This window comes from Rattus norvegicus, chromosome 16 (assembly GCF_036323735.1).
Source record: "Rattus norvegicus strain BN/NHsdMcwi chromosome 16, GRCr8, whole genome shotgun sequence".
NCBI lineage: Eukaryota > Metazoa > Chordata > Mammalia > Rodentia > Muridae > Rattus > Rattus norvegicus.
The window spans coordinates 58,035,682-58,057,438 of NC_086034.1; the positions used below are offsets into that span (position 1 = coordinate 58,035,682).

Genomic DNA, 21,757 nt, shown 5'->3' on the forward strand with positions numbered 1-21,757 from the left:
GTGGGAGTGAGAAGTGTAGCCCAGCTGTTGTACACAGCACTGTAAACAGCAGAAGGTCCCTTGCACAGCTGCAGGCTGATGTCACCTTCTGGAGCCTGGCCTGCCCTTTGCTTATTGGAAGTAGCAGCAGTAAGCTGTCCGATCCCCCATCTGATCTCCTTTTCTCTTTTCTGGTTCTCCCTTCCCATCTATTCCCCGCTCACTGAGCTCACAGTAGCCAGCAAAGCTGTATACTGTTTGGGCTACTGGTTTTTGTGTGTATAAACAAAGCAAACAGCCCTATCCAGTGGTTAATGGGAGAGGATGTCTGTGTAACCATTTGATCTTAAACACTGACATACTGCAATTATATATTCAGACTGACAACGGTTTGATTATAAGCAGATGTGTAAAGATCTGGCAGGTGTAGACAGAGTAGCCTGCACTAGAAGCCCTGTGTGCCCACAGTCAATGCTGACTCTTAGTTTATTCCTGAGTGACAGGTTTGCCGAGATGCCTGTGTGCTGTGTGCCGAGATGTTTGTGGGCCAGGTGCCTAGGTACAAGGTGCTTCTGTACGGAGCTGTTGGCATCTGGTGTGGGTTTCTGGATGAGCTTGGCCATGTTTGCTTGATTGTTATCTGCTGACAGATTCTAAAACTAGCATTTTCCTCACGGGAAACGGACCCCTCATCGATCGGCTACAAAGCATTTTTTACAGACTTTGCCCACATAAAGGTCTATCTGGGGCATGCAGGGGACCTTGTGGGAAGATATCCACTGTTCTCATATTCACAGACTGGAAAGTCAGTTGACAGAAGCTAATGTTTGCCAGTACCACTGGATGTCTTGAATTTCCTTTTCCTTTTCCACTTAAGAGGATGTTTGTTAGCAATTAAGAAGGCCTTCCCTTATGTTTTATTAAATTCTTTGAAAGAAAGAAGAAAGCCTTGCAGTATTTAATCCCACATGTTTTTTGGGATGGCCCTGGCATTTGGCTCTCATCTGTCATTTTGGCTTTTCCCTTCAACATTTCTGCTTCGTGAATTGGTTTGTTTTATGACATTTGTCTGTCGGCTCAAGGTGGTTTTGTTTGTTTTGAGATAGAGTCTTGCCATGTAGCCCAGGATAGACTAAAGCTCAAAGATCCACCTGCTTCAGTCTCCACATTACTGGGGTCCCAGGCATGCAGAACACAGCACAGAACTTGGCTGCTTCTTTGTGGGTTCTTTTAGTAGCCAGGAACACTATATACCATTAGATATGAACTGTATGGGAATAAGATTTTCAGTCTTCATACTAGAATTTTATTAATGTATTTGTAAATGACTCTACTTAAAAGTCTGTTGCTCAAACCAAAATCATAATGTATCCCCTCACATGGTGCATTAAAATTAATATAACTTGATCATGTCCCTCTTTCTTTTCCTCCCTCAGAACCTTCCTATATACCCTTCCTTGTATTGTGGTTTTTGTTTTTTTTTTTTTTTTGTTTTTTTTTTAATTAAGTCTGTTTTGGTAAGGATGTGGAGAAGTAGAATCTTGCCTAATGACATTGTAAAACCACTGTAACTAAAAGGGGAATTGCTACACGAAACAGCAACTCCTCTTTCAGAGACATACGAGAGACGGCTGAAAGCAGGGTCATGGAGCATTGGTTTACCCATGTTCTTGGCAGCGCTGCTCAGGGTAGACAGGTGGCAGAAACAGCCCATGCCATCCCTGGGTCAGTGCGTGATATGTACCTGTCAGTGGAGTCAGAGCCAACCTTGAAAGGGAAGGCCATCCCAGCACAAGCCACAGTGTGGAAGAACATTAAGGACATTGTTCTAAGTGAAAGAAGACAAGCACTATATGGCAGAGGCATGCTTACTGAGGTGGGCAATATGGCGACAATAATCAAAACGCATTGTGTGTGTGCATGTGTGTAGTGTGTGTATGTGTAGTGTATGTGTGTATATGTGTTGTGTGTGTGTAGTGTGTGTATGTGTAGTGTATGTGTGTATATGTGTTGTGTGTGTGTAGTGTGTATGTATGTAGTGTGGGTGTAGTGTGTGTGTGTGTGTAATTACAGAGAGAAAAGATTTATCTTGGCTCACAGTTTCGGAGGTCTCAGACCAGGATCTGTTGACCCCGTCTGTTCCTTTGTGCCAAGGTGCACATTGTGGCAGGGCGAGCACATGGTTGCATTTGCCTCATTCCCTGGAAATTAAAGTAATGGAGAGATGGCATCATGGTGTCCCTCTCAGAGGATGTCCCGGTGACCTAAGGTCCACCACCATCCACTGAGCCTGGGGGGCTCTAGCACACAGGCCTTTAACGACGCTTCTTGCTTGAACTCTGCAGTGCTGGTCACAGGGCGAGGAGGACAGTGCCATGTTTATGCCTGCAGAGTTTCCGGTGTGTCAGGGTGGTATGTCTCGGGCACTGGGTGAATGTAAAAGGCTCTCCTTTATGCCCTTTCCAGTTGCTGCTTCCAGCACCTGTGAGAAGCTAGAAAAGGCCAGGAATGACTTGCAAACAGCGTATGAAGGCTTCGTCCAGAAACTAAACCAGCAGCATCAGACGGACCAGACGGAACTGGAGAACCGGCTGAAGGAGTTTTACACGGCAGAGTGTGAGAAGCTCCAGAGCATTTACATTGAGGAGGCAGAAAAATACAAAACTCAACTGCAAGAGCAGGTCTGTGCGGCCGGGCTGTCTGCTAGAGTTCTAGATGCTGTTTATGTTCTTACTAAGTTACCTCTTGCCTTTTAATTTAGTTGGAGAAAGCTTTGGAGATCGATTTCTTTTTCTTATGATGAAGCAGTGTTGAGTTAAAGAAGGGAGAAGTAGCCAGGCACAGTGGTACACACCCATAATCCCAATGTTCGGGAAGCCGAACCAGGAAGCTCATAGCTGAGCCCAGTCTTGGCTGCAGAGAGAGCTCAAGGCTGACAACATAAGTAACTTAGTCCCTGGCTCAAAGCAGGACCAAATATGTTCTCAATGATATAAAGGTTTGTGGGTCTCTGAATTCAATCCCCAGTGCAGGCGGGCAGGCAGATGAACAGACAAAAACAAGTGCTATTGATCCCACCAGCTAGCTACTTAGAGAGGCTGTCTTAGGGTTTTACCAGACACAATGACCAGTTCAAGCCTTCTAAGGACAGCATTTCATTGGGGCTGGCTTACAGGTTCAGAGGTTCAGTCCATCATCATCAAGGTGGGAACATGGCAGCATCCAGGCAGGCGTGGTGCAGAAGTCTGAGTGTTTTACATCTTCATCTGAAGGCTGCTAGCAGAAGACTGGATCCAAGGCAGCTAGGATGAGGGTCTTAAAGCCCACGTCCACAAAGACACACCCACTCCAGCAAGGTCACACCTCCTAATGGTGCCACTCCCTGGGCCAAGCACATTTAAACCATCATATTCCACTCCCAGGCCCCCATATTCAAACCATCGCAGAGGCTGAAGCAACTTTATAAGACTGTCTCAAAATAAAGAGGAAAAGAGGTGTTCAGAGCTGTAGTTTAGAGGTACAGCAAGAGCTTGCAAAGTGTGTCCACAGCTCTGGTCAATCCCTAGGATAGAAGGGATAGAAATATCTCCCAGACAATCCACTTGGAAACATCCTAGTGTTTGGCTTCTAAACCACTGGTCTGAATTTTCTTAATGCCTTTTTAATAACCACTTTTCCCCATTAGTATCATAAACTTTAAATTTCCCTGTTCCCTATTCCTCTTAGTTTTTAGTTTAGCATCTGCATAGGCATATACCAGGGGCTGAGAGCAGAGCGGTCAGTGTTACAGGTGTGGGGCTGAGGTGGACTTGTGAGGTGCAGCCCCTATGCCTTGGGGTGGACTCAGCCATTACCATCAGTGAACCCCACAATGCTTGTACCATCTTTGTTCCTGGGGAGGATGGGTTGGATCTGGGGAGGGGCGTGGCCAGAGTGGGTTCAAATGGATGACAGAGGCCCCAAGTGTGCGCTCCTTCATTTGACTTAGCACGTTTGTTCTTGCTAGTGAATTATTCTGTTTGTTCCTTACAGTTTGACAACTTAAATGCCGCCCATGAAACCACGAAGTTGGAGATTGAAGCTAGCCACTCAGAGAAAGTGGAGTTACTGAAGAAGACCTATGAAACCTCCCTTTCAGGCAAGGGTGCTTTTCCTACTTGAGGAGACCGGCAATGGGAATGTGTGGTATTCACTAAAATGAAACTGACTGATGAAACTCCCTTGCGCAGAATACCCTGTATTCTCCGCAGACCTCTTGTTTTCTTTGCATGTTGTTCATTGTTAGTGGATGCCCTTCTCCCTTAAGGATGCAAATAGTGGATAGTTATACATGCCAGGCCTTTAGGAAGCAGGGTGAACTTCCAAAGATTCTAGGAGCCTTTTTGGTGGTGGTTGTGTTTGGTGGTAGTTGCTACTTTAGATCCCGGGAAAGTCAAGGTGTCAGCTTCTAGCATAGTGCTGTACAGAATCCACACATAAGCACTGTTGCATTCATGACGGTGGTAAAGAACAGGTGGGATTTGATGGACAAGGACAGGATGTGCTGTTGTGATCTCACCGGCACTGCTAAGCCCGAGGTCAAAAGGAAGGAACGGGAAGCCATTCCTTTGAGGACAAAGCCAGCAGTGCCGTGGAGTGTCCACCAGAGTCAGTGGCAGTTCACGGTGTAGCAGGGGGATGTGTGGTTGAAATGGCTGTGTGACCTTTGGGAGAGACTTCTCACAAGAGATTGCGCTGTGGGGAGTCAGAGGTGATGGCTGACTTACACACACAGTTAGTAGGCATCGTCGTCTTCCTGCTGGGAAAGGGCTTAATTTTAGATTTCTGTTGTCTTCTGGAAGAGTAAATTGAAAGGAAGACAGGGCCCCCAAGCCAGGAATCAGAAACCTGTCTTTTGAGATGCTAGCCTTCATTTTGAGATTTTGAAAGCGTCCTTGGCCTTTGTGGGCATCAGGGTTTCTGGTCATTGTACCATAAATCTATGCCCTACCTCATAAAGCTATTCTGAGAAGATGCCGCTTAACCTTAAGAATTGCATCTCACGAATGGAAAGTCGTACTTCATCAGCTCCTGCGTCTATCCGTATATGCCAGGCTAAGGAGTAGTGATCTCATAGGGTGTTATTACCTTAAAAGAAAAAAAGCACAACAAAATCCCCTGCCTTCCAGAAATCAAGAAAAGCCATGAAATGGAAAAGAAGTTACTGGAGAATCTACTTAATGAGAAGCAGGAATCACTAGAGGTGAGTGCCTGCTCCCGGCACCGTCAGATGGCTCTGAGTTCCTCAGCATTCCTCTGTGCGCTCCGGTCCTTTCCTGATATCTGATGCCTCCACGTGTTACTGTTTGTGTTTTAGAAACAAATCAATGATCTGAAGAGTGAGAACGATGCTTTAAACGAAAGGTTGAAATCAGAGGAACAAAAGCAACTGTCAAGAGAGAAGGCAAACTCAGTAAGTCATGTATTCCTGGTGCTACTGGGTTTTCCTTGCTGCCTGGCTGCCATTTCCAGCCAATGAATTCTTCAGCAGCCAGAGAGACAACAGAGGCTTAGAATCTTCTTAACGCCTGCTGTGTTTTATTGTATGAAACAACTTTGTTCACTGATGGTTTTTTTCACATCTCCAAAAATGATTCATAGATTGAAATCCAGAGATCTAAGCAAATACCCATGGGAAACTGAGAAAAATCTAAAACTGGGAATATTTTTTACAATAACAACAACAAAAGTTGCCTTGTTGTGATGTGGTTGCATAACCATTAAGCTTTATAGTGTATTTGTGACATTGTGTGTTAGACACTTAGTATCTACATTCTAGAATGTTCTTATCTCCCTGAGAGAGAGAGAGAAAGAGAGAGAGAGAGAGACACATGCATCAACAGCCACTCTCTATTTCCCAAGAGTCTCCTGCCCTGAGCTAACCACTGTTCTACTTCCTGTTTCTATGGGATTGCTTACTCTGAACCTTCCATAAATAACCATGAGATACATAGCCTTTTTATAACTCTCTTCTCCACCTAATCTGATGTTGTCAGGTGTATCCTTGTGCCACAGAACGAACGAACGAACATACATACATACATACATACATACAGGCAAGTATTCACATACATAAAATTCAATTAATTTTTAGAAGTTGACAGGGAATTATGCGACTGCCCTCAAATGAAGGGATTTATCTTAAGTTCCTCCCCAAACCCTTTAAGGGGAACCACATGGAATTTTATCTCGAAGAGCCTGGATTTAAAGTTACATGTGCAATATGTTTGGGGCCCTCTCCTGACCTTTACAAAGGAGGTTATTTGACCCACAGAATACATTTTCTCCTTCTGTGAAGTCAAGAACTTGAAGAGTTGAATAAAGCAAATCCAAGTCTCCCTCAGGATTCCTCCTCCAGAAGGGAAGGTAGTTTTGGATTCAGGATGTGCTTGTCTGTCTTCGAAACCATTGAATCCTATCGGAGAAACTTCTACTCAACACCTGGCCAATAGGTCATACATACATACACACACACACACACACACACACGCACACACACACACACACACACACACACACACACACGCGCGCGCGCGCGCGCGCATGTATACTGACAGACAGACAGACAGACAGACAGTTGATTTGTATCAGATTGTTGGGTAGTTCAGTTGAGTTTCCATCATACCAGGATTGGGTTATTGGGGCATTTCACAATGGTGGAATCACGAGTGTCCATTCAGGAGACCGTATGTGTTCTGTGGTAGTGTGATGGCTGCCCTGGAGCTATGGCCAAGCCAGCGTAACCACGAGGAAAGCCCAGAGGCTCAGGACGTTAGCACTGAGTGTCATTTTCCACAGCCCTGTATATGGTACTGCCTTTGCCTGGGTTTCTCCTCAGGTGCTGACGTTGCTTAGAGAAAACCACTGTTTCCTTTTCTTCCTCCAGATACCAGATACGGACTGGAGCGAGCTCTCTATCCTGAGCTCAGTTTTTAGGTTATAAGTGACGGATTCTTATTAAAATCTGATGAAAGTGGTACCTACCATACTAAATAACTGGAAAAACAAGTTTGTTGTCAATACTGTGACCAAAGTCTTTGGGGTTAAACAGATATTAATTTTTTTTTAACTTCCTTGAAATGCTGTAAGAAGTTAAATCAAGCATGGTGACTCGTCTTTATAATTCTGTCACTTGGGAGCCTGAGACAAATGGATAGTGAGACAAATTAAGGCCAGACTGAGCCGAATGAGTCCCAGGTCAGCCTGGCCTATAGAATGAGACCTTGTATTAAAAAAAAGACAAAAGAGGAAAAGAAACTTACATTTAGCTGGCCCTGTCAGGGAATGCATTCCCCCAGCAATGGGAAGCTGAGGCAGAAGGATTACTGTAAATATCAAGTCAGCCTAGGTTTCAAAGCATGACTCTGTTTTGTTTTGTTTTTTAAAGAGGTGGGGGATAAGTCGCCTGCTGCTTGTTCTCCAAGTCTTATCAGAGAATCAGAGGTTGGACTCTGTAATATGTGAAATAAATCAGCCGTTGTCTTAATGTGTTTTTTCCAGAAAAACCCTCAGGTCATGTATCTGGAGCAAGAACTAGAAAGCCTGAAAGCTGTGTTGGAGATCAAGAATGAGAAGCTGCATCAGCAGGACCTGAAGCTAATGAAGATGGAAAAGCTGGTAGGTCTCCTGGGGGGCAGAGTGAGCACAGCCTGTGTGTGTGCGCATGCGTGGGTGCGCATGCGTGGGTGCGCATGTCCATGCGCGAGCGGTGTTGCCTGGGAAATAGGACGGCAGAGCTTAGAGCTTTGGAGCTGTGGGGTTGAGCTCTCTTGTACTTAATGATATTTGGAAAGTACCCAAAGGGTCAGAGCTGCATTTTTCGTTTCCAAGTCTATTAAAAGCTTCATTGCTGCTTTCTAGAACTTTTTTTATAGAATGCACACAAAGCATTTAGTTTTGGAAAAAGTATAACAAATCAAGTTCACATTTCAGTAGTCTGTGAATCTTTACTTGCCTAACCAGAAAAAAAAAAATTATTCTAAAACCAGTACGTTAATGCAGCACCCACTCTGGATAGAAAGACAGTGAACGTCTCAGTTAACTAGTGCCATAGAATTTATTAGAATTCTGTATCTTTTTATAAAGAATTTGAATCTGATACAAGAATTGTGTGTTGATAAGATTAGCCCAGTTGGAAAACAGCAAGCATTATTGGAAACCATAATAAGAGTTTGAACCTACTCGATGCTGTGTTTGAGGGGTGTGCCTGATGTGTACTGTCAGCCTTGGTCCAGCCCTGAAACTCAGAGTCTGCTAGCCAGGACGTGAACTAGGCTGGAAGCATTTCTCAGCAGCTTTAAGTGACCCTGGCTAGCGGCTGCCTGCTGTACTTTGCTCCCAACTGCCAGCCTCCCAAGGCTGCCTGTCCCTCCTCCACCCAGCTGTGGATGACTCACCACGCTTGGAAGAAATGTCTCATTCAAAGTTAGACTAGCCTTGGACAGAAGGGAGCATAAAGGTTACTCTTATCTGTTTGGCTTTTTGGTTTGGGGAGATTTGGCTTAGTTTAGTGTTTTGTTTCCTAGAGATAATTAACTGCTTTTCGAGGGAGGCAGTGCTTAAGGAAACATGAAGGCATTACTTCACTTCGTCAGGAAATGTGGGAGTGGGGAGAGTATTCCCTTTTTTTTTTATACACAGTTTGAATGCCATAATGAAGAATGGAATTACGTCATTTGCAGAAATAATTGGTGGAGATTATCCTATTAAGTGAAAAAAGCCAGACCCAGAAAGACAAATATCATTTTCCTCCCCTATGTGGAGCCGAGATGATGAACAAGCATATGTGTGACATGAGACTAGGGGGACAGCATTGGAAGAGAGTAGGGGCTGGCAAAAGAGAGGCAGGAATGAGAAACAGAGGGCAGATACAATTAATGTACATTATACACTTAAAAATGGCACTGTGAAGGCTCATTACTGTGCACAGTAAACACGTGCTAGTGATTTTTAAGGGAATACATATGTAGTGACCAGGGGACCTATCCATTTTTAGCAATCAGACATGAGTGTTTCTTAGATTCTGTACCTTCACTGTATAGCAAACTTGGTGTCGTGATCAGGCTGGTCACTTGACACATCACTATGGCTCAACTGGGACTGAATGGTCACAAAGAGCCTTACTCCCACACTGACGCTTTGCAGACCGGTGGGTTCAGGGGCCCCTCCTAGAATACGTGATATCCTGGAGTGTTGTGGAGTCCTTGTGGGCTCTCCCAGTCATAGAGACACGTGTGGCAGTTCAGGTTGCACCTCTGATACAAAGATTATTGTCTAAGATTTTACATTGGTTATGTCCTGTCAACCCTAAAGTTCCAAGGGTTTAGGCCACCCAAGGGTCTGGATGCCGGCTGCACTGACAGACTGAGAGCTGCCACTGCAGTCTAGTCTGTTGACAAACGTGAAGGCCAGGGCTCACTAGAGTCGGTTTGAGTGCAGTCACAGTAAAGACCCCCAGATGCCAGGCCTACAATGCAGCGACTGTTCCTAGGAATGGAACCAGAGAGTGGCTCAGTGTGAGTTCATCCTCATGGCTTTTGGTAGTCGTGATTCGCCTGGGTGGCTCAGGATTGCTTTCTTGCCCACCATGAAGCATATTGTCTCCCAAGCCGCTAAGGAATTCTCCCAACCGGCATTTTAAGTCCAGCCCAGTTCCAGTTTGAGAGAATACATCCCATCTATCACGTGGGGGTCGGGATGGCAGCAGACATGTACGGCTGGGACTCTTCACCTCTGCCCGTCTTGGAGGTACCAGAAGTACAGGAAGTGCATTTTTTTTAAAGGAATGCATGAAACTCCTAGTTGTTAATAGGTCCAACCCAGTGCACACAGCAGGTCTTGACAAAGGTCATCCGGTGACACCTGTTCAGCAGGACGACAGCGATGACTCAGGAAACCCTGTTAACACACTGTCGCTCCATCTCCCACTCATGTACCTGAACTTATCAGAGGATCTCAAGTGATACAAGGCCCTACTGTAACAGTACGAACACGTTTTAACTTCTATTGAGCCAGGATAGTTCTGTTTTGTGTCACAGCCAAAGAGGCATCATAACAGTGCCAGTCGGCATCACCCCGTTGTTTTTACAGGAAGAAAGGTTGCTATGACAATGGGTACACTTGTTGCCTCTGCTGTGCTGTGTACTTATCAGCTCCAGGCCTTTAGAGACGATAGAAACACTTAGTAAATTAGGGTTCTCTAAAGGGAACAGGGTTAACGCAGTGATATATTCAAGGAAGATTGGCTAGATGGGCTTACATGATGAGCTTAGAGTAGTCCAGCAATGGCTGCTGGCGAGGCTGAGGACCTGGTACATGTTCGACCCACAAGGTTGGGTACCTCTGTAGTTCCAATGTGGTGCCAAAGGCCAGTGGGACTTGTGGAGAGCCTCTTGATCATCAGTCCACACTGGAAGCCCAGAGAAGCTGATTCTAATATCAGAGACAGAATCGGCAGCCGCAGCAATGGGGTCCATAACCTCCCTCAGTGAGCATAAGGGCAAGCGGAAGCACAGAGTCCAAAGCTCCTTCTGCATCCGTGTGGCTGAGTCACTACCGGATGGTGCTGTTCACCATTAGGCAATCTAGTGGATCCCTAAAGGCACGCCCACAGGCCAGTAGACAGTCTTTCGTTGGCTTCTTCTCAGGTAATCTAAGGTACTGTCGGGTTGGCAATTAGCCATCATACACTCAGCATGAGGAAAACTGTCTAAGGCTCAGAGAGCTAGCTCTGCCAGCGGTAAGCTCTGCGACATTAAGGACAGAGTTCTTACCTCTGCAGAACACAGCTTTGGTAGAATGACATTTTTTAAGGCCAATTGCCACAGTTTTTTATTCCAAGTTTTCCCAGGTTGCATTATTACCTTGAAAAGCATTTCAAGGTGTTCCTCTCCCCCCTCCCCCTTTTTTCATTCTGCATATTTATTTTTAGAAAACTATTTCATCTGAGTAGCTTGTCATGAGCATTTTCTGGACACGGGTATGCCTTAAGAACAAGAATTCCGGGGTGCTGTAATTCAAGTGGATGAGTCATAGTTGCTGTGGCAGGGACTTGGGGGTCAATTCCGACCTCTCGTTAATTCTAAGCTCCAGTGTACCTCCTAAAGAAGCAATAAACCACTCCTTAGGAAAGGGAGCCAGGATGGGACTGGCTCACCACCGTGATCAGTGACTTTGAAAGCCTTTAATCTCTCAACTGATCGGGAAGACACAAGTGTCCCTTGACCAAGCTGAGCCGGGGACACTATCTGCAGTTACTTCTTTCCCTAACCTCGCCACATCGGATCTCCATAGGGCTACGTGGTGGCAAATGCCAAAACTAACCTGGGATAAGTTTAAGGCTTTCTTCAGTATGGCCAAGACCTGTAGGCTGCCTTCTATAGGTCCCTCCCTTCCTCCTCTTCTTCCTTCTCCCTTTCTTCCTCCCTTTTCCCTCCTCTCATCCTTCCTCATCCCTAACTCCTCCCCCTCCCTCCTCCTCTTAAACTGTAGTGTTTGCTTTACCACCTTGAGAAGAGGCCCAGCACCCTTAGTCACCTAGGTAGGACACCAGTTCCCAGAGGGACATTCTGAGTGTCACCTAGAAGGAAAACATTGCTACCTAGCTATCTTTTTCATGTGGCTTGATAAACACATGTCCTAGATGTCCTGTTTCCTGCTTTACTTCCCAGTCAACACTGGTCTGTGCATAAAGACATCACTGTGCCACTCCTCTCACTCAACTTGTTGATGGTATCCTGTATTGGGAACATGCTTGAGAAGTGAGAGAACTTATTTATTCATGTATTTATGACTACAAACCTTGTTTATACCAAGGTGGACAACAACACAACATTGGTTGACAAGCTGACGAGATTCCAGCAGGAAAACGAGGAGCTGAAAGCTCGCATGGACAGACACATGGCAATTTCAAGGTAACTACCAGAGTCTTATTTCCTTCTCCCTCATCCTCGAACATCTGCTGTCCCTTCTGGCTACACTCCACTGGGCACCTCCTGGGCAAGCAAGAGAAGCAGATGGACAGTCCATGCTTTTACCAAGGTGCCATAGACCTCACCTGCCTGGAGCTCACTAACTGTGATGACGTTGTCAGAGACGTCAAGGGGTAACCACACATGGGAACAGAAAGCAGCCCTCGAGTTAAGACAGAAACAACACAAGCCTTGTGCAAGTGCCCCATTGCCTACTGGGAAATCTCCCAAAAACTAGAGCTGCCAGCAATTACTCATTATTTGAGTCAGGCTTGAGGTTCTGGTCTTCGGGAGGTTTGTTTGTTTGTTTGTTTGTTTGTTTGTTTGTTTTGTCTCACACATACTAGGCAAGTCCTCTACCACCCAGCTATACACCTCCCTGTCAAATTTGGGTTTCTCAGCTTAGAAACCTATGACCCTTATGCCAGGGGTGGCCCGTGCCTTTCATCCCAGCACCCCAGACTGCCTTAGGCAGGTTTCTAAGTTCAAGACCAGCCTGGTCATCAGAGTGGGTTCCAGGGCAGCCAGAGTTACACAGAGAAACCCTGTCTCAAAGAAAACCAAGTCAAAAAACCCAATTAGGACCCTGTGTTTGGTTGATAGCCCTAGGAGGACTGCCCTTTTCTGAAGGGAAATGGGAAGAGAAGGTGTGTGTGTGTGTGGGAGAAGAGGAGAGAGAGGTGTGGGAGGAGGGGAGAGAGGGGTGTGGGAGGAGAGGGGGGTTGTGGGAGGAGGAGAAACTGAAAATGAAAATATATAGATGAGAGAAGAACTAGGAAAAAAAAAATGGATGACCTTGGACAAGAGCTTGTTTACTCCCCCAGAGCAGTAAGCTCCTTGAACCTTCGGGCGTGAACAGTAGTTGTTACTTTTTGCCTTGGATTCCACATGATCTCTGATTTTTGTTTTCAAGACAACTTTCCACAGAGCAGGCAGCGCTGCAAGAGTCCCTTGAGAAGGAGTCAAAGGTCAACAAGAGGTTGTCCATGGAGAATGAGGAGCTGCTGTGGAAACTGCACAACGGAGACCTCTGCAGCCCCAAGAGATCCCCCACATCCTCGGCCATCCCTTTCCAGTCCCCCAGGAATTCTGGTTCCTTCTCCAGCCCCAGCATCTCACCCAGATGACGGTTTCTGAACACAGGAGACTCTCGGAAGGCACTGAGGTGTGGTTCTGCAGGACTGACCCTCTCGTGGGAACTAGGCCTGTGTTAGCTTTCTGGGCTGTCCACAGGATAACTGGAGAGCAGCCACCAACCGTATCAGCTCCTTACACATCGAGAGCTCCAGAGGATGACTTTTAACTTGGTCCAAAAGCCTCCTCCAAAGACAGATTTCGGAACTGAAGTGGACATAGTTGCACAAAGCACTTATGGAACGAGGGAACCTTGTTCTTTGCCTTCCTTCACCTAAGCATAAGGGGAAAACTCTCAGGGGCCTATTAAGATAAAGATTTATAACCTTTATAATGTTCTTCACCAGAGACACCTTCTTGTGATTTTTATTTCGGTCTGACTGTGGGCAGGGGTGTGTGTGTGTGAGTGAATTGGGTGTACTGGTGTGTCACATGACTGTCAACCCTGCCCCCCACTGCTGTGTATTAAAAGTTAACAGCTGGATACAGCTGTGCCTGTATTAATCAAGTCATCATCAGCATACACGTGTCAACAAAAGCCATAGAAGAGAGAGCAATAGTGCTTGAATTTCTCCCCACTCGTCTCAGCGCTATGACATGGCAGGGCTAGGGTAAGACAAGGAAAAGCCTTTGGTTCATTGATGTCTGTACATTTCTCTGTTAGTTTTTCTGTGTTTAGCATTATCCATTGATAGCAGTTTGATTTTTTTTTCCCCCTGTAGATTTCTATGAGCCTAATGACTGTACTCTGATTCATTTTCTCAGGCTACGAGCAAATGTACCCTAATTTTTCTAAACACAAATCTGTATAAAGAATAAGAGGGCAGTACCAATGGATGTTTCTGACTTATTATCCCCCTTGAACCCAAGCTATCTTCACAGTGGCAATCCTCCATCTTCCCTCCTGTTATTCTAACCTCCGCTTTTCCTCCTCCACGTAGAGCCACAGAGGCAAGCCTACCTCCTACCTAATTACAGAATGGGCTTTTCCAGGGCCAGTTTATCTTTGAGGTGCTGAACCTATTTTGCAAATAAACTAAGCTCTGGTTCTGACACTACAAATTTTTGGAAACCCTTGGGGAAAATCAGTAAAGGCTTTTAGCATGTACTAATCCACTCAAGCACGGTGGTAAGCCAGCATTCCCATGGTGACTAGATCTAGAGAAGTCTGAGCAGTAATGCTGACCGAGGCCCCTCTGAGCATTCTTCCTGCTATTGGAATGCAACAAGCCAGCCAAAGAGTGAGAAGTATGGCTTATGCAACTCTTTCACCCTGCATTCGAATTTGAAACGTTCACTTACCATCTCCTGAGACTCCAAGACTTTGTGAAAGTTAGGAGGACAGCTGTGACTCCCCACCACCCGACCCCACGAGATTCCCTGTGCATGTCAGCGTTCCGATGTCAGTATTTACTAGTCCATGGTCAATGCTGGTCAAATAACCCCTTTAGCAAGGATAGATTTAAGACACTAGAGGTGGGTATTTGACCCCGAGACCCCTACACACAGAGCTAATTGGTACTCATGAGCATGCTTTTCATTGCTGGCTGTGTTTGAAGTCATTTATCTCCCCTAGTTTATGACGTATGGAACCTTCCATGTTTGCTCCTGATAAATAGGAATGTAGCTTCACTGCCACCTCCTGGAATATCTCTGCTCCTGGTCCCAAGTTGTTCTCAACGAAGTCAGCCAAAGTCAGGTTTGTCATTGATACCCTCGTTATGGTTAAAGTTCATGTGATTACCCACCATCCCTCATACCGTCTAGATATCTGGGAAGTCAAACCTTACAGCAATTAAAACGCCTGAAGAGCTTAGAAGACAGGAGAGAAGATAGCATTTAAGGGTTTTTTCTTTTTTTGTTTAAACCAAATGTTTTATGTAGAATACAAAATTGTTGACACATCGTAAAAAAATGTGGGTGTGTGAACAACTGTAGTTTATAGCAGTGGAAAGTGTATTTTACTTTGATCAAATAAAATATTTGAAATATTCAGTATGAGAATGGCAGCCTCTGACCTACTTCACTCTTCCAAAGTGTTAGGTTATGTACTCCCTCCCCCTTCTTCTCCCTCCTTAATTAAGACAAGAAGGCCCCCTGTGCTATTTTACGGAACTTAGAACCCAATGCCAATTTTTTTTTTTAGGGCTGAAATTAGCTCACAGAGCTTGAGTTTTAAGGTTAAGCTTTTCAAAGTTCATGTATCAGAGAACTAAACTTTGGCTAGTTTAAAGAGTTTCTTCTGTACGGCATAAGAAAATTGGAAGAGCTGTGGTCTAAGTATTCTTGAAGACAGGTCTTAGCCAAAGCTGAATCTTCTTCGGTCTGTTCATCTGTGTTCTGTTAATAGTGTACATACAGTTATTTTGAATAGAGGAATTTAAAATCAGTACTGAGTGTGGCAATTTAATGTAAAAAGATGTGATTTTTGATACCTTTATAAATGAACTCACATTAGCTTTGATAAAATGGCGTATCTAAGCATTTGAATCTTGAGTGGTTGCTTGTGAGTAAACAGCTGAACTTGGTTCCGACATCAAACAGAATCCCAGGCACCAACACAAAGACTGCTATTGAGTCCTGGATGTCCAAGCTAAATGAGACACAAATCCTTGGCGTTTTTTGTTTTTTTGTTTTAATAAAATCTTGCTCATTTAATAGAAATGACTGATACAAAGTTGTTGACATGTTTTCTTGGTATAAAAGTAGAAACATGGCTTAGTCAAAATACATACTTTGTTACAAAAGTTTAGACTTCTATTAATAGACTAATGACTTCCTTTGAATTTGGATGTCTGTCTGACCCACAGGCAGCGGTTGGCCCTGGGCCTCCTGTAAAGCACCTCGAAGCTGTGTGTGCAGATGGGCGTCCCATTAGTTCACCATTCACTTTCCAAATCACGAGAACTCAACAGTGGTAGCTACTGTGGTCTGTCCTCGGAGATTCTGAGCTGTGCATATGTAGTAGCCTGCATCAATGGTCTCAAAGTCTTCAACGGTAATGACACTCTGGGAGATTCTTGTGGTGTGTCCCAGTCCTCTGTGAATCAGTCTCCAGGTGTCCTGAATGGTCACAGGCCTTTCGTCCTGTTTAAACATGGCACACAGACTGAAACCAGGTTGACAGTGGCTTCCCCCAGGGTCAGCTCCCATCCACCTGATACATTCAGCACAATCTCACTGAGGGCTGTTGGGTTCGCTGTGCTCTTTTTTTTTTTTGTTTTGTTTATGATTGCATAATTACTCAAAACTGCCCTTTTTTCCAAGAGGGGTCTTGAATTTCAGGATGCTGTTTTTTGTGATTTTTTTTTTGCTTTTTATATGTAAAATGGATTATTTGGGGGCTCTTATGGGGACTGTGCTTAAGTATAAATACACAGACAGAATCTCTTCCCATTGTATCAGCCTCACGCTCCCAACTTTCACTGCCAAGTGGTTCTTGTTTATGGAATTTAAGGTCAAAAGCCCCAAAGTGCTGGCTGTGTAAGTTGAAGAAGAGACTCCAATTTGGGAGAGACAGGAAAGCAATAAGGCGAATGGTCCTTGAGACTCCAAAGGGAGGCAACTTGTACCAAGGAAGGCTAAGATAATGCCCTAGACAGCTTGAACATCTATTCTAGAAAATGGTGACTTGTAAGATCTATTTCAGGCTGCAGCAATGAGTTACACTGTGTTTTCTAAATTCACTTGATAAGAGTAATTATAATGTTACTTAGTGTTTCTTCTCCTAATAACAGCAATGTAAAAGGTCATTCTACCGAAAAGCAAGAATGTCTTAAGTGTAACAATGTATTTGAAATAGCAAACCTGGCATCTAGATGCTGGAAAGTTCTGCCCTCTGGGGAATCCTCATTTTCCACGGGTCACAGGCTTCAAAGAGCACTGGCTACCTAGAGTGTCTTGGGAGTGTCTCCTCTGGCAACAAAGTTGGTGGCAGAGTTGTTTATTTCAGTGAGCAGACTATGCACCCAGACTGAGGGCTGCTTTTATAGAAGTCTATTTTTAAAATGGACGCTGACCTCAGGTCACCTTGTGAACAGGGTCTATGTTTATATACCCCCTTGGAGAATGTCTGCTCCAAAGGTTTGCACAGGCCTTATGTGGGTATGGCCCATGGGTGCCTACCTTTCTCCCACTCATGTTTGTGAAGATTTGTGCATTGTGAAAGACTCCTGGAAGAGGTTAGAGCAGCCTGGAGTGGACCTAGAAGATGCTGACTGAAAGCTGAGGTTCAGATGTGTAAGTAACCTTGGCCTTTCATGCTTCGACCCCTAAGGAGGAGCCATGACCATTACACACATATCCTGAGCAGTTGCCTGATACAGCCATCCACTCTTTTGTCTCCTTTCACACGATATTTTGAAGGGGACTGAAATATCTTAGAAGACAAACATTCCCTGGCTCTTGTCACAAACCTTGTATGGTCTCTCACTAAGTGAGAGAGCTAGCCAAGGCTGGGGTGTGGCACTTACCTTCTGTCCAGGAAAGATCCACCTGAATTCTACCTCAACATCAGGCTCCCCTAGGACAGTGCAGAGCACGCTGATGTCATCCCCACCTCTCACTTTGTTGGAGGAGGCCAAGATGGTTGTTGATGGAGGGCCGCTGGGAACTAGGAACAAGCAGGGGACAGAGGAATGAGAGCCCTAACTGATGGTAGAGACCAACATCATTCTCTCTGGGAAGGGGACACCTTTTCTATAGCTTCATGAGGCCAACGCTGGATACCCCTTTTGATTGCATTAGAATCATGGTTCTCATCCTTCCCAATGCTGCAATCCTTTAATACAGTGCCTCATGCTGTGGTGGGGTCTAACCATAAAGTTATTTTTGCTGCTACTTCCTAACTAATTCTACCGCTGTTACAAATCATAATAGCTGTGTTTTCTGATGATCTTAGGTGATCCCCCGTGAAAGGGTTGTTCAATCCCAATGGGGTCTTGACCCACAGGTGGAGAAATGCTGCCTTCGAAGCTGCCTCTGCCTCTCTACCTTGGTAATCCAGAAGTGGGTAGTCATCCAGAATTCTCTTAACCCACCCCCATGCTTGTGGTCAGGGGAGGAGCTAACAAGTTGACCAGGGTCATGTGAAAACAGAAAAGAGTTGGTAGCAAAAAGAGTAAGTGAAAACAGCTGGGCGGGGCAGGCACGCATGTGACATCCATCATGAAAGAGGTTCAGTTATGCGAATGAGAGAGATGTTTGCTTGCAGAACACCAGGAGTGCTACCTGGGTTTCTAGTACAGTACTCTTACATCATAACATTTTAGAAACGTGTCTTTAGTACAGTCAGGCCCCTTGTGGGTAATTTGGATGGCAGCCTTGAGCAAGGAGATGTGCTAAGAGCTGGGCCTACAGGAGCAAGCCGGACAGATGGTGGATCGAGCACTCACAGTCTACACTCTAGCAGAGTGTGCAGCCACTAAGTGGGCAACTGTAATGTGTCATTTGAACTTGGAAGAAGCCCAGAGCGAGCCTCAAGTTAACCTAGTCTAAGAATCAGGCAAGCGGCTAAACTGACTTAAGTCACACCCAAGACTCTTTGGGTGACTGGCTTAAGAGACACAGATTCCTAAGCAGGCTATGAGCTAATAGGAGGTGACTTGGGAGAGGACAGCAAGGCCAGAGCAGTGGCACCACCCAGGCAAGGCTTGTCGGGACTTTGTGTTTCTGTCAGTAAGAACTTGGCTGAATGGATTAATTGGAACCGTAGTCAGTAACAGTGCAGAATAAGATTTGGAAAGTGAAGTGGGCATTATTATGGGAGGAAGGTATTCTTAGTAGTAGTAGCCAAAGATGATGATAGCTTGAATAATTAGTTCAGGAATTAAAAATAGATCTGAAACGAATGAAGCTTAAAGGGTTGGATTTCTGGTGTGGCCATTCACACTAGGTGAATGATGAGCGACCGACCCTGAGACAGAGGGCACAGGTGGACCATGCCGTCAGAGTAATATGGCGCGTACTGATGGGCATGGGACTGGGGCATGTGAGAACAGATGCTACTTGGACACACGGCCTTTACCTCACAGACCTGGGCCATAGATACACATGTAGGAAATTATTAGTTCACAGCTATGGGTAGAAGTGAGCATTTTTCACAAAGAGATCAAGGCATAAAGAAGGGCACCTCAGGTACTTCGACATTTAGAATCTAGAAGAAATGCTAAGTGGTATTCTTAACTTTCATGAGACGACAGGTTCAATCCCCAGTTCCGCTCCCCAATCAATGGAAGGGCAAAGAAGGGCTGCAAAGATATCAGTGAAGAGTACTTGCTGCTTCTCCAGAGGACCGGGCTTTGATTCCCAGCACCCAAGCCACTCCAGTCCCGGGTGATCCATTGCCCTCCCCTGGCCTCTTTGGGAACTGCACATGTTTGAGCTCTCTATATATGCAGGCAACACATCCATATAGAAACATCTGCTATTCTTTCAGATCATTAGCAATCTGTTAATAAAATTTGAAAGAACTGAAAATGCCAAGTGAAAGGGGGCTGAGGTGAAAGGGGTTTCACTTGAGAAGTAGAGTCTAGTCGGAAGAGGACGTGTGCTGTCTGCTGGATGTAATGACACTAGGCTCCTGAGGTCTCTGGCAAAGGCAACAGCCAATCGTGTGGCGATGAAGGGGGTGGGGGAGGGAGAGAGTCAGGAGATAGAAAGGTTTTCAGAGTATTTGGCTACTGTGGAGAAAGAGGTGACCTCTGTGGAGAGTTGGGGACTGTCAAGCAGATTTTTTAGAATATTAGAAATCCTGGCATACCAAACAAGTCCCTTGACAGAGAATGGAAAGAATTACCGAACCCAAATTCTGTCTTTAAAAGCAGTTAACTTGGGAGACACCTCTGTCCACAGGGAAGCACATTGCTGTAGAAAAGTTTACTTCAAGACTCCCATCCCTTCATAAGTGCAGGAGTGCTCAGGAGACACAAAACTTATACTGGAGGGGCTACAGTATGGGTAGGGTACACTCTCTAGGAAGTCGAGAGGGAAGGAGGCAGGCTCAGGAGAATCTTGCCAGGGAAGGGAAGTATTATGTGGTTCTGTAGAAGACCTTCTCATTAGCCCATCCCTGGGTCATCAACCCAGAGCAGAAAAGCCTTGAACAGTTGTGAGTGGTGGGTTGCAAAGAGGAGAGCCCGTGGTTGGAGCTGGGGGAGTGAGGGATGCGACCTACATCCGACCAGTGTTTATTGATGTGTTCAAGTTGAGGGTAGAACAGAGGCAGCTGAAGAAGCAGGCCAATGGTTTCAGGGAGACACTGAGGTCCTGAAAATGTAACGGCAAGAAAGACAACTATGAAATGATGACAGGGAGTGACAAGAAATGAGAAAGCTAGCAGGGACCACAGCGGGCACCATGGAGGAGCAGAGGTTCCTAATAGAGGTTGACAAAACACATGCCAGGAGTAGGAATGGGCACAGCCATGATGCCAGCCCCAAGGTGGAAAGTGAATGGTGATGCTAGGAGAGACGAGACTGGGGATGTAAGGGACTTGCCCATCAACTCTGACAGAATGAGGAGAAGGGTGTGGAGGATACAGACATTAGTATTTCCCTCCCAACAAGCAGGCAGTGTCAATCTAGGTTGGGGAACGAAGGCAGACTCACCCTCTACATAAAGCAGTTGATACTTGACAGAAATCTGAGACTTGCCCCCCGCTTCCGCTTTGCAGTAGACCACACCCTGGTGATCAGAATGAGGCTGAAGGTACACGAAGCCTCTCTTCATGTCGTACACAATGTCTGTTCCGTTGGCAGGGATCTCTTTGGCGGGAAACTCCCTGTGGAGCGTGACTTTGGCTGATGGGGCTGTCACTCGACAAGGAACCACGGCCTGCCTGTCCGGGTTCAGGTAGACAACATCAAAGTAACTGGGAGAAGGCACAAACAGCTCCCCTTTCTCTGCAGAGGAGAAGACACAGGCTTAGTGACTAGAAAAAAGGAAAAATGAAGTAAGGGTGTCTTAATGATTCTTAAAACCGGCACGAAGATGAGACAACACCAACAAGCATACTTGTTGTTCTGCAGCCTATAATTTAACTATAATTTAGATGCTGAACTAGAGGTTTGTGAGTTAAAGGCTTGGTTACTAGAAGTTATTTGGATTTGATGGGAAGGCTATATAGGTCAGTAGATGTGTCTTGAAGATACTTTGTAAGATACTAACCTTCTTTTCTCTTTCCCCCATTCCTGACAATGACACCTGTATCAACACAGGACCAAAGACATGAAGTCAACTGATCATGGACATGAACCTCCAAAACTTTCCTCTCAGGAAATTAATTCTCTTAGGTATTTTATCAGAGCATTGGAGGGATAGCTTACCTACTTCCCCTGTCTACTTAAAGGAAATCATAAGGATATTAATTCAACTTAGAACTGATGGATCACACTGATGAAGCATGGAAGGAGACCGATTTCTTAAGTTTAAACTTAAAAGTTTGCTTTTATTATCTTTCTAGCTGTGTGTGTGTGTGTGTGTGTGTGTGTGTGTGTGTGTGTGTTATATTTGTGTGAAGGCCAGAAGCTCCTTGGATCCTCATGGAGCTGTAGTTATTTTTACATTATTCGGTGTAATTGTGAGCCACCGAATGGGTACTTGGCTCTAAACTCAGGTCCTATGAAAGAACAGCAAAT

At 45.3% G+C, this 21,757-nt stretch overlaps 2 protein-coding genes across 10 annotated transcripts in view; one reads left to right on the forward strand and one right to left on the reverse strand.

The window, feature by feature from the left end:
• Window positions 1–15,785, forward strand: part of Mtus1 (microtubule associated scaffold protein 1) — a 145,476-nt gene extending 129,691 nt beyond the window's left edge. For 5 of the 9 annotated variants that reach the window (XM_017600120.3, XM_006253182.5, XM_017600121.3 and 2 more), the window contains 7 exons: window positions 2,446–2,660; window positions 4,012–4,117; window positions 5,148–5,221; window positions 5,336–5,431; window positions 7,519–7,635; window positions 11,833–11,930; window positions 12,901–15,748. In XM_017600120.3, coding sequence (XP_017455609.1) covers window positions 2,446–2,660; window positions 4,012–4,117; window positions 5,148–5,221; window positions 5,336–5,431; window positions 7,519–7,635; window positions 11,833–11,930; window positions 12,901–13,114 — 920 coding nt within the window. In that variant the 3' untranslated portion in view covers window positions 13,115–15,748. Of the gene's footprint in view, window positions 1–2,445; window positions 2,661–4,011; window positions 4,118–5,147; window positions 5,222–5,335; window positions 5,432–7,518; window positions 7,636–11,832; window positions 11,931–12,900 lie in introns of all 9 variants that reach the window. The other 4 variants (XM_006253181.5, XM_063275428.1, NM_001395000.1 and 1 more) reach the window with 3 other exon arrangements.
• Window positions 15,740–21,757, reverse strand: part of Pdgfrl (platelet-derived growth factor receptor-like) — a 59,907-nt gene continuing 53,889 nt past the window's right edge. Inside the window, exons 4-6 of the mRNA NM_001011921.1 lie at window positions 20,729–21,022; window positions 17,594–17,733; window positions 15,740–16,208 (exon numbers count right to left, since the gene is read on the reverse strand). Of these exons, the coding sequence (NP_001011921.1) occupies window positions 16,020–16,208; window positions 17,594–17,733; window positions 20,729–21,022 (623 nt within the window). The 3' untranslated portion in view covers window positions 15,740–16,019. The remainder of the gene's footprint in view (window positions 16,209–17,593; window positions 17,734–20,728; window positions 21,023–21,757) is intronic.